Genomic DNA, 12,787 nt, shown 5'->3' with positions numbered 1-12,787 from the left:
CCACACTTTCTGATTCAGTTCACTGGTAGTGTTATCTGTTTGTTGTCATACCTCTTTACAGATTCAAAAGTCCAACAAAATGATAGTGTGTTTTGTAGTGTGCACAACAGTAGACTTTAAGATTTACCTGAATCTCTCTCTGTTATATAATTTAGTGATTTAGCAACAGCTTGTGTGTCAACCACATAGTTTTCTTTGTCATCAGTGCGCAGCCCCGAGTGACCTCCTTCAGAGATTTGGTGCATGAGGCAGAGGATGAGAGTGATGAGGAAGAAGGCCAAAGGTGAGTTCACTTCTGAGAATTACATGTTCATTTGTGTTAGTTTATGTCACTCCGATTAATGAAGGCTAAGAAGAAAATTAAGAGAAAATATACCTAAAAACAGGGGCAAACAGATTTGTTAGAATTTCCAACCCTGTAGTGCCGTTTTTGCTGACTGTGTTTGCTCCACCAACAACAGTCACTCTTGAAGGTGTCCTCTGGTATCTAACATTTTTTGGAGGGGTTTTCTTTTTTGTGTTAGAAGAATTAGCACGTCAGTTAGCTCCTTCAAATTGTCATCTGCCTGCAAAACAAATTTTGCCATGGTTAGTTCATGGGTTAAAGTTCTCCGTCACCACGACGGATTTCCATCATTTGGAAAATTTAACCACACATACGCGCGCACACGTTGTCATGCGTGTTTTGGGGCCGAAATATGATAGTCTCACTGTCAAAGCAACATCCCATTCTGCGCTAATCAGAGCAGCAGCAATGTCAGCGTGGACTGCAGAGGAAGGGACTGTGAATTTTCACTCCTCTCCGCTCTGTTTACTGCTTGCCATGAGCCACGGTTCTTCTTCTCCCTGTCCTGGGGGGGGTGGCCGGAGGACCGATGCCCAGCTGCTAACCGAGGGTGGCAGCAGCAGAGAACAAGTCACTTGGAAAAAAAGCGCTTAATCAGTGAAGTTCCACAAAAAAACACACATGAAGGATATATTTTTTCTTTCCTTTTTTTACACGAGGGGCCGTAACTTCAGCTTGCCGGTGAGCCCACGTGACACCGGTAACACTGCGCGCATTTGAAGGAACGAGTCACGTTTCACATAACGGAGGACATTGGCTGAATCTCAGTTCTACTCCTTGGCCCGTCCCCTTACCCCTTCCCCTCCGTTTTGCGCGGGCACGAGAGACAGAGGGGTGTCTCAGTTCTCTTTTTGGAGCAAGGCAGAGGGGAAGGCGAAGGGCTTCAAACCCCTCCAAACAGAGTGTGCATCCAGATTCACTCCGTTTGGAGGGGTAGGAGGAGCTTACTGCTGTCTCCAAAAAAACATGGTGCCGAAAGAGCCGCACAAATGAAGCGGCTTTCATTACAAATTACGCTGTTTAGAAAGTTATAACTTGCCAAAAAACTTTACAGGCAGTTGTCTATAACAGCAACATGTATGCATGCTGGATGCATGTTGTGTATATTGTTGTTCTGAGGAATATCGTAACTTCGCTCGTGCGCTGAGGCGTTATAATGCACATACACACGAACGCTACGATAAGACACTTTTATATCTCACAATGGAGAAAATCATGATAAAGGATAAGCACCTTAATTTGTATGTTCATAAATCTTTGGATAATATCAATCCCTGCTGTTGGATTTCAAGGTCTGTAACGTGTGTGTATTTTGTAAACAAACAGGGAGCCCTGAGCACACTCGTCTCCTAATAAGAAAATGAGGCAGAAAATGAGAAGTTTCATCATTGTTGGAAAATATATACACACATGTATATGTGTAACACATAACCTGCCGTCCTAATAGACTGATATTATTTGTCAAGGAATTTCTGAAGGAAATAGAGCTGGATGCAAAAAATGGGAGAATTTGAAAAAGAAATATAAGGTTAACAGAACTAAATGCAGCCCAAAACATACATACAGGTGCTGATCATATAATTAGAATGTCAAGAAAAAGTTGATTTATTTCAGTAATTCCATTCAAAAAGTGAAACTTGTATAATGTATACATTCATTGCACACAGACTGATATATTTCATGTTTATTTTAAATAAACTGTTTTCCTGTTTTATCATTAGTATTTTATATGATTGTGTCTTTTTTTTAATTATTTTACTTCTTTTACTTATTTATGTTTAAACTTTTTTTATTGTTTTAATCTTATTTCATTTTATTCTGCTTTTAAATGATGTTTGTGAAGTGCCTTGAGGTGATTAGTTGTGGTTTGGCACTATATAAATAAATTATTATTATAAATTATTTTAATTACTAATTAATTAATTACTAATCAATCAATGATCAATCAAATAATATTAATTACTATTATTGATTATTATTAGTATTATTAACATTAATAAATTACTAATTAATTATTAATACTATTAATTGTTACTATTATTATTATAAATTACTAATTAATTCAATTATTAACATGACATGATTGCGATGCATCAAAGAAATCTGCAACTTCTATTTCTTTGCATTTACGCAGAAAGGGAGAAAATAAAAAGAGCAAACAGGCTACTGCAACAAGTTGCATTTCAATTGCCATGTTAACAAACAGTGAAGACGGCAGATTGACACGGGTTTTTTTTTTTTTTTTCTCCTAAGGCGGAGGGGTGTCTCAATTCATAGGGCTAGAGGCATACCCCTTCACCTTACCCCTTATTTTAAAGGGGTAGGGGTAGGGCCAAGGGGAAGGGGTACAAAATAGAAACGAGATTGGGGGGTTAATCTTTAACTTCAGTTGATGAAATGTCAGGTATTAATGATTTAGTCCATGTCTGAGGGTTGGCTGCCCCTCCGAAAAGCCACATTAATCAGGAACGAATAAAAACTCCGGTGGGACACAGCGGACAAGCCGCGTTTATTGATCACACCAAAGTCCTGGTTAGTGACTTTAATCTACAAAAAAGGTGAGTCATGATTGATATCTTTAAATGGCTTTGATGAAGTTTACTTGCGGTGCACTACCTTTGTTTTACGAGTGAGAGCATTTTACTGTTTAAATGTGAATAAGCCAGTTTCAAGTTTCTCAGTGCGCGTGCAAAATTTAACTTGCTCTTTTAAAGAGATCCCCCAGCCCCCCCAGAATAAATACTGTGTTTTTACTTGACAGTTTGAAGTGACTTTTATGTTTCAGAGGGCTTCATACCCATTAAAATTCACCAGAATACACAAAATTTGACTTGCTCTCTTAAAAAAAATTTCTGGGGGAGATCCCCCAGACCCCCATAATCAATAGTGTGTTTTTATTTCACAGTTTGAAGTGACTTTTGTTTCAGAGGGCTTCATACCCATTAAAATTCACCAGAATACACAAAATTTGACATGCTCTTTAAAAAAAATGTTCTGGGGGAAGCACCCCCAGACCCCCCAGAATCAAGACCCCCCCACCACCCTTTTATGTACCTTTTATGTTCAGGTTTTGCATTCTTTTTATGCTTTCTCTCTCTCTTTCTCTCTCCTTAGAGGCTATTTAGAATAGATTTGTATAATGTGTTTATTGTATTTATTGAGGAAAAAACAGTGTGTGCTCCCACTACGCCACTTTTTAGGGAATTGCTGGCATTGATTTTTGCCAGGAAAAAATTTCAGTCAGATGAAAATTTATTGCTTTAACCCATGGGTTAGTTATACGCCACCCCCAGTAGTGTGAGCATGTGCGGTGGTCAGGTGTCCTATAGCACATGTCATCTAGTACCAAAATTGCACGCTAAAAAGCACTATTGCACTGTAAATGAAACACAATGGCAAATGGTATGAATAACCCATGTCACGTGATATACAAGCCGCCAATCAAATTACAAGGATCTACTCAGCTGTTATATAATGTTTGACGGACATAACATTTGCTGCTCTCTTGAAAACTTACATGATGTAGCTTTAATCGAGTGAGGTAGCGCGCTGCAGTCATGCACAGGAGCTTTGCCTCTCTACCTAACTGTGTGACAGAGTGGAAATGTAAACTTTATTTTTTCATGAAATGTTAATTAGAGATCATTATTCATGCTTTTGTTTCTTCATGTTCGGATTATTATAATGGTATTTTTACTCATCTTAAAAAATAAGCTTTGCAACAGCTTCAGACTGTACAGAATGCTGCTTGCAAGACTTTTAACTGGCACGAACAGAAAGGCTCACATCACTCCAATTTTGGCCTAGCTCTTCATTGGCTGCAACTAAATTTTCAAAATTTTGGCCCTAAGTGGACAAGCTCCTCAGTACATCAGCGACACATTAATGAGGAAAGAATAAAAACTGTCCGGTGTGAAACAGTGGACAATTCTCATTTCTTGCTCGCAACAATAGACAAAAGTCCCGGTTACTGACTTTAATCAGCAGAAAGATGAGTCACGATTGATATCTTTAAATGGCTTTGATGAAGGTTGATGAATAAATTGTCAAATGGGAGTGGAGTCTATCCTAGCAGCAATAGGGCATGAGGAAGGGTACACCCTGGACAGGACGCCAGTCTCCCGCACAGCGACATATAGACAGACAGACAAATACAGTGTTCTGATAGAAAGGTTACGGTTTCATGTTGTTTAACAAATGTACTCTACTTTATTCATTCCACTGGCTTACAGTTCATTTTTGAAGTGATTATATGATTTTGTTTGTTTTTTAAGTCTATTAATGGCCTTGCACCATCCTACTTGTCTGAAATTTTAACTCTCCATACTTGCAGTAGGACATTACGGGCATCTGGGCAACTTTTACTTAAATGTTCCGTTTTAAACTGCAAACTCTGAGGTGATTGTGCTTTTGTGGTAACTGGTTCCAGACTGTGGAACAAGTTACCTCCTGATTTATGCACTATTTCTGACCTAGTAGTTTTTAAAATCAAAGCTCAAGACTTATTTATTTAAACTGGCTTTTAATACCTAGTGGTCCTGTGAAATGTTTTGTTTTCATGTGCCTCCAGTCTGTGTATTTTATTTTTGTGAATTCTTGTTCTTTGATTTTACTGTAAAGTATTTTGGACACCGTCTGGCTGCTGTCAAGGCCTATACAAATAAATGTTGGTTGGTTGATTTGAAATCTATATGCAAAAGTGAAAATAGTGGGAAATTACATTGGTCACTGTAAAGTAGTGCTGCATAATTAAATCTATTTATAGATGTTTAAGGATAATCTTCACTTGAGCCTAAAATTTATCTGATGGCCACATTAGATCAGTCATTCCACCCTGGCAAAAGAGCAGTTCAAAGATATCATTAAAAGCCCAAAATTACCATAATATTCATGCCCATGATCAGTTATATAAATCTGTTGCCTTTGTCACTTCACAAACCTCAACAAGTTTATTAAAATACAGTGGTATGTAAAAGTTTGAGTGCCCCTGATGATTTCCATGATTTTCCTTTATAAATCATTGGTTGTTTGGATTTCAGTTAAATATATCATATAGCAGATGAACACACTGATATTTGAGAAGTGAAATGAAGTTGCTAGTATTTACACAAAGTGTGCAATAATTATTTAAACAAAATTAGGCAGGTGCATAAATTTAGGCACCCTTTTCATTTTATTGATTCGAATACATTTAGCACTAATTACTGGAACACAAAATTGGTTTGGTAAGCTCATTGACCCTTGGCCTCCTTACACAGGTGAATCCATTCATGAGAAAGGGTATTTAAGGTGGCCATTTGCAAATGTTTCTCCTCTTTGCATCTCTTCTAATGAGTGGCAGCATAGGAGCCTCTAAACAACTCTCAAATGACCTGAAACAAAGATTGTTCAACATCATGGTTTAGGGGAAGGATATAAAAAGCTGTCTCAGAGATTTCATCTGTCAGTTTCCACTGTGAGGAACATAGCAGGGCTGTGAAGACTCCGCAGATCCGAGGAATTCCATGGATTTCATCATGGGGGGGTGTTGTTGTTATACTATGTAATTGTGATCGTCACTGAGTTTTTAAAATGCCTATCACTTGCTTTGGTACCCTTTTCCAAGAGTACCTGAATTTCAATTATATTACACCTGATTAACTATTTATACATATTATTTGTAAGTTTTAACATTTAAAATGAGAAAAAACACAAAAATGAACTTGTGCAAAAGTGCAAAACTATATATAAATATATCAATTATCTGTATTATTAAAATGTGCAATAAATCACTCATTTGATCACTCATTTTGTGCAAAATTATACAATATGAATAAAACTATAAAGTGTCAAACTATATACAAATATATAACCAAGAATCAAAATTAGATCTAAACTACATCAGTCCATTGTCACTGTGGTACTGTTTGTAACAGTTTCTGTCTGGCTGAAGGCAGAGGCCAAGTTTACTAAGTTTGCATATCCAGCAAACTTTGGAAGTTTGCTGGATGTTCGTATGTACTGGAGTCACTCAGCAAGTTGTTGATCTTGGCCTTGTAGTCCGATGTGTTCATCCCCATTTAGCCTTCTTGGACTGTGATGTTACGATTGGAGAGAACAGGCAGCTCCAGACAGAGGTTTACAGAAAACCCACTCACACTGACCAATATCTGCTCTTTGGCTCAAACCACCCCCTTGAATTTAAGCTCGAGGTGATGGGGACTCTTCAACACAGAGCCCTACAGGTGCCCACAACTGCAGAGGGAAGGGCTAAAGAACAACTTGTACGGAAAGCCCTCACAGTATGTGGGTACCCACGATGGTCCCTGGACAAAGTGCAGAAGTCCCAGAAAACAAAGAGACCATATAGACAGGAGATGGAGACAAGAAGAAGAGTGTCTCTCCCTTATTTAGTAGGAGTAGGGGAAAAACTACAGAGGATCTTCAGACAGCACAAAATCCCAGTTTACTTTAAACCGGTTAACACCTTGAGACAGAAATTAGTTCACCCTAAGGACAGGATCCCTAGTTACAAACAGAGCAATGTAGTGTATTATATCAGATGTCAGGAAAACTGTAATGAACACTACATAGGTGAAACTAAGCAACCTTTAAACAAGAGGCTATACCAGCACCGCAGAGAGGTCGCCAGTGGACCTCAGTCTGCAGTTCATCTCCACCTTAAAGACACTAACCACACGTTTGAGGACAAGGAAGTTAAAATCTTAGCCAGAGAGGAGAAATGGTTTGAGAGAGGTGTCAAGGAAGCATTCTTTGTAAAACAGTTGAAACCCAGCCTTAACCGGGGGGTGGGTCTCAGACACACTTTGTCCCCTGTTTACAATGGGGTACTCAGGTCAAAGCAGTTTCAGTCTCTTGTTCATGGTAATGAGTCATTCATGTCATCAGGAGAGTCGTCGAGGGAGCCATCAGGGGAGGCTTCCATCCCATCATTAGGAGAGTGCTAACTAGAGCACAATAGGTGCTAATTAGAGCTATTGTTTAGTCACTAGCCTATAGCAGTCGGCCTTTCGGTAGGAGGGGTCTGGTTAGGTTAAAACCTCCAGCTTTTGTTGGCTTCTGGTTTATTCTTCTCTACAAGAGTCAAGACAGAAGTCAGACTACCAGAGCAAGAATTTTAGCTGAGGAAGCTTCTGTGATTTGAAGCGAAACGTCCTCACGTCAAGCAACCCAGTCCAGTCGAAGATTCAAGCTTCTCTACCACATCCAGCAGGTTGACCTCTTGTTAACCTTGTAAGAACGCCGCCCCTTTGTGGATCGCTGGCAAGTTGGGTTTCCACTGCTTGTTGGCACCGGGCAGTGGCTTGTGGCTGATGGGGCCATCACACACACACCTTCACAAATGACACTAACACCCTGCCTTTTCCTCAAAAATGACTACATTTATGTTTGCTGTCTGTCTCTGTACTTTTCTGTCACTTTTGTGCTCTTTTTCATACTTTTCCCTCGTTTCAAAAGTCACCAAACGCACTTTACCATAATATATGCAACATATAGCATACTGTTGGAAAGCACGGGTTCTTGGCTTGCTGTCAGTGTTGAAATTTTTCAGATTGAAGGCTTACATGAGAATTTACGGTAATGAGAATCAGCGGCGCACTAGTGTGAAACTTCCGTGTTTTCCTCTGCATTATGGCGTCACAGGCTTACGTTTACCATAATACACCATATATCATTGGAAAGCCCTTGGTGTTAGGTTAACATTGCACTTTGAATCATTCGGATTGGACAAACCATGGCGGAGTTACGGTAAAAAAATATACGCATATGGAAAATATGGCGTGGGCGCCATCGCCGTAGATAAAGGGTTAAAAGGAAAATCATTCCAGGTCCCATTTCCATGTCATATTATGTTATTTCAACATTATCATTGACAGTTCAAATGAAAGGTTGAGTCTGGGATCATTTAAATATGCACTTCTTTTGACCCTTTTTTTTCTCCCAGGAGATGCTGAAAATGTATCATTAGATACAAAATCAGTTTGGTTTTTGAGGCCCCGTGGGCCCTAAACCCTGGCTTGACCTCCTGCAAATTTTCCTCGGATTTCACAATTTTCATTTCACAGCCCTAACATAGTGAGGAAATGGAAGACCACGGGCACAGTACTAGTTAAGGCCCAAAGTGGCAGGCCAAGAAAAATCTCAGATAAGCTGAAGCTAAGGATGGTGAGAACAGTCAGTCAACCCACAGAGCTGCTCCAAAGACCTACAACATGATCTTGCTGCAGATAGTGTCTCTGTGCATCGTGCGCACTTTGCACAAGGAAATGCTGTATGGGAGAGTAATGCAGAGGAAGCCTTTTCTACGTACACGCCACAAACAGAGTCCCTTGAGGTATGCTAAAGCACATTTGGACAAGCCAGCTTCATTTTGGAATAAGGTGCTGTGGACTGATGAAGCTAAAACGGAGTTATTTGAACATAACAAGGGGTGGAAAAGGAACACAGCATTCCAAGGAAAACACTTGCTACCTTGGAGGTGGTTCCGTCATGCTGTGGGGCTGTGTGGCCAGTGCAGGTACTGGGAGTATTGTTAAAGTTGAGGGTCACATGGATTCCAGTCAATATCAGCCGATTCTTGAGAACAATGTTCATGAGTCAGTTGCGCCAGGGCTGGATCTTTCAACAATGACCCTAAACACTGCTCAGAATCTACTAAGGCATTCATGCAGAGGAACAAGTACAATGTTCTGGAATGGCCATCTCAGTCCCCAGACCTAAATATGATTGAAAATCTGTGGTGTGATTTTAAGCAGGCTGTCCATGCTCGGAAACCAACAAACCTGAGATGTTTTGTAAAGAAGAATAGTCCAGAATACCTTCAACCAGAATCCAGACTCTCATTGGAAGCCATAGGACGCATTATAGGAAGAGGCTGTTATTTCTGCAAAAGGAGGATCTACTAAATATAGATTTTTTTTCTCTCTCTCTCTCTCTGTTGGGGTGCTCAAATTTATGCACCTGCCTAATTTTGTTTAAATTATCTGTGTTTGTCTGCTATATGATATATTTAACTGAAATTTCTGTTCCAAACAACCAGTGATTTATAAGGGAAAATCATGGAAACCAAACAGGGTTGCCCAAACTTTTACATACCACTTTAACTGAGTAAAAAGGTGCCAGAGCTGAGCATGTGACTGAAGCAACATTTGGATCAATCAAAAGCAGAACTAATGTACAAGTGTACTCAGACTTAATACCAGGGTGCAAAGTCAAACTGATCCCCATGCAATTGTCCACCATATTGTTGCGGAGAACACACAACACTAACACAAGGAACACAGTACAACATAGAATAATAAATACGAGCAACTACAACCCCTGGCAAAAATTATGGAATCACTGGCCTCTGAGGATGTTAATTCAGTTGTCTAATTTTGTAGAAAAAAAGCAGATCACAAACATGACATAAAACTAATGTCATTTCAAATGGCAACTTTCTGGCTTTAAGAAACACTATAAGAAATCAGGAAAAAAAATTGTGGCAGTCAGTAACGGGTTACTTTTTTAGACCAAGCAAAGGGAAAAAAATATGGAATGATGAAAAACAAAAGAACGCTCCAACATATCACTAGTATTTTGTTGCACCACCTCTGGCTTTTATAACAGCTTGCATCTCTGAGGCATGGACTTAATGAGTGACAAACAGTACTCTTCATCAATCTGGCTCTGTTGCCAGATCAGCTTTGCAGGTTGGAGCCTTGTCATGGGCCATTTTCTTCAACTTCCACCAAAGATTTTCAATTGGATTAAGATCCGGACTATTTGCAGGCCATGACATTGACCCTGTGTGTCTTTTTGCAAGGAACGTTTTCACAGTTTTTGCTCTATGGCAAGATGCATTATCATCTTGAAAAATGATTTCGTCATCCCCAAACATCCTTTCAATTGATGGGATAAGAAAAGTGTCCAAAATATCAACGTAAACTTGTGCATTTATTGATGATGTAATGACAGCCATCTCCCCAGTGCCTTTACCTGACATGCAGCCCCATATCATCAATGACTGTGGAAATTTACATGTTCTCTTCAGGCGGTCATCTTTATAAATCTCATTGGAACGGCACCAAACAAAAGTTCCAGCATCATCACCTTGCCCAGTGCAGATTCGAGATTCATCAATGGATATGACTTTCATCCAGTCATCCACAGTCCACGATTGCTTTTCCTTAGCCCATTGTAACCTTGTTTTTTTTCTGTTTAGGTGTTAATGATGGCTTTCGTTTAGCTTTTCTGTATGTAAATCCCATTTCCTTTAGACGGTTTCTTACAGTTCGGTCACAGACGTTGACTCCAGTTTCCTCCCATTCATTCCTCATTTGTTTTGTTGTTCATTTTCGATTTTTGAGACATATTGCTTTAAGTTTTCTGTCTTGGTGCTTTGATGTCTTCCTTGGTCTACCAGTATGTTTGCTTTTAACAACCTTCCCATGTTGTTTGTATTTGGTCCAGAGTTTAGACACAGCTGACTGTGAACAACCAACATCTTTTGCAACATTGCGTGATGATTTACCCTCTTTTAAGAGTTTGATAATCCTCTCCTTTGTTTCAATTGCCATCTCTCGTGTTGGAGCCATGATTCATGTCAGTCCACTTGGTGCAACAACTCTCCAAGGTGTGATCACTCCTTTTTAGATGCAGACTAACGAGCAGATCTGATTTGATGCAGGTGTTAGTTTGGGGGATGAAAATTTACAAGGTGATTCCATAATTTATTCCTCAGAATTGAGTGAGTCCATATTTTTTTTTATCTCTTCTTGGTCTAAAAAAGTAACCGTTACTGACTGCTACAATTATTTTTCCTGATTTCTCATAGTGTTTCTTAAAGCCAGAAAGTTGCCATTTGAAATGACTTTAGTTTTGTGTCATGTCTGTGATCTGCTTTTTTTTCTACAAAATTAAACAACTGAATGAACATCCTTTGAGGCCGGTGATTCCATAATTATTGCCTGGGGTTGTAGTAACATGCAAAGTAGTTTCTAACAGAACGGTAGTAATATAGCCTAATAATTTTCATACAGTAGGTCTCAAAGTTCATATTTGTAGGGCCGATATTATGTCCAGGACAAGAAGGAGAAGGAAGTGGCAGCTCCTGAACCATTATCTTAATTGTCCCATTAATTTATGGATTTTTACAGGCTACTGACAGCCCTGTGGTTTGCGTCATAGCTGCACCATGTTTTCAGTGTCAGAATAGTTACTTTTTCGCCGGCAGAATGGCAGGTGGAACACATATTGACGAGCGCGCACTTGCACGGAGTCCCTGGCTTCTCCACTCCACACGGAGACAAAACTGAGGATCTTCAGATTATTTTCTTTTCTGGATCATGGGATAATGCCGTCACTTGCAGACTGAGACTTTATGAGCAGATGAGGCGCTGGGACTCTTTTCCTGCAGCGCAAAGCTGCTCGTAAAGAACATGGCAGGACACCAGATCGGTCAGCCGCAATAAGTGATGGCACCAAAGTGGCAACAAATGGAGTTTTCTTCAACCAGGACAGAAGGAATTAAATTATTTTTCAGATGTGGTTTTGTAAAAGTGGTTAAGTTAAAGATGATCTCACTGAAACGGACAGGTAAGAAGACTATATACAGGGTTCTAGCTAGCGCAAACTTGTGTCACAGCCCGTTACGCTACAATTTTGGACCGTTACGCTTATTTTGGACCATTACGATTTTCAATACAGCGTCTGTAATCAACCGTTTCTGCAGCGCAACTCCACTTTGAAGCGTGAATCGAAGCAATGCTTCGGTTCAGTGGCTCATGGCTCTTTGATTCGCTGCTCTTCAGAAGCGGTAAGTCCGCTTCTTAACCACTCTGAAAGCCATTAAACTATCCTGAGTCACTTTTGTGTGGATTAAAGTCACTAACTGGGACTCTTGTCTTGTTGCAGTCGAGAAACGAGAATTATCCTCCGTTCCGTTGTCACAGCTTCAAACGCTGCGCGGCTCTCTGCTGATAACTTCAAAACGAATCGCCGCTTTAAATAAAATGATACCTCTTACAAACGTTGCAATACAGACAATAAACTACAATCGACTAAAATGTTTTTTTCCTCCCAAAATGAGACGACGTGCATTCTTTATAAACCTGACCTGCAGCATAGCTGCACGAGCTCAGCTCATAGATATGGAAAGACATTCATGCAATAATAATGTCTGAAAGGAAATGCTTTTGACAAAAACTAACTTTTCTGTTGATGTCCAGAGATCAAGGATCCACCATGTAGAGTTTATTATGTCTAGAGTTTAAGGATCCAGTAACCAATTTCATATTTATTTACTTTAACACTCAATAAAATGTTGTTCACTTTCAACTTAATCAGCTTATAAAGCGCCAAATTGCAACAAAAACCATTTCAAGGTGCCTCACACAGAACAGTTCAACATAAAAAAAAATTAAAATAAGTAAATAAAAATAAAAAATTCAAATACCTAAA

At 39.5% G+C, this 12,787-nt stretch overlaps 1 protein-coding gene across 1 annotated transcript in view; it reads left to right on the top strand.

Moving 5' to 3' along the window:
- Window positions 1–12,787, top strand: part of nsfl1c (NSFL1 (p97) cofactor (p47)) — a 43,138-nt gene that overhangs the window by 8,136 nt on the left and 22,215 nt on the right. The window contains exon 3 of the mRNA XM_034172127.1: window positions 206–283. Within this exon, the coding sequence (XP_034028018.1) occupies window positions 206–283 (78 nt within the window). The remainder of the gene's footprint in view (window positions 1–205; window positions 284–12,787) is intronic.

The sequence above is a fragment of the Thalassophryne amazonica genome, chromosome 6 (assembly GCF_902500255.1).
Source record: "Thalassophryne amazonica chromosome 6, fThaAma1.1, whole genome shotgun sequence".
In the NCBI taxonomy this organism is placed as follows: domain Eukaryota; kingdom Metazoa; phylum Chordata; class Actinopteri; order Batrachoidiformes; family Batrachoididae; genus Thalassophryne; species Thalassophryne amazonica.
Note: the sequence above shows the minus strand (reverse complement) of the source record. Positions and strands in the feature narration are given on the sequence as shown.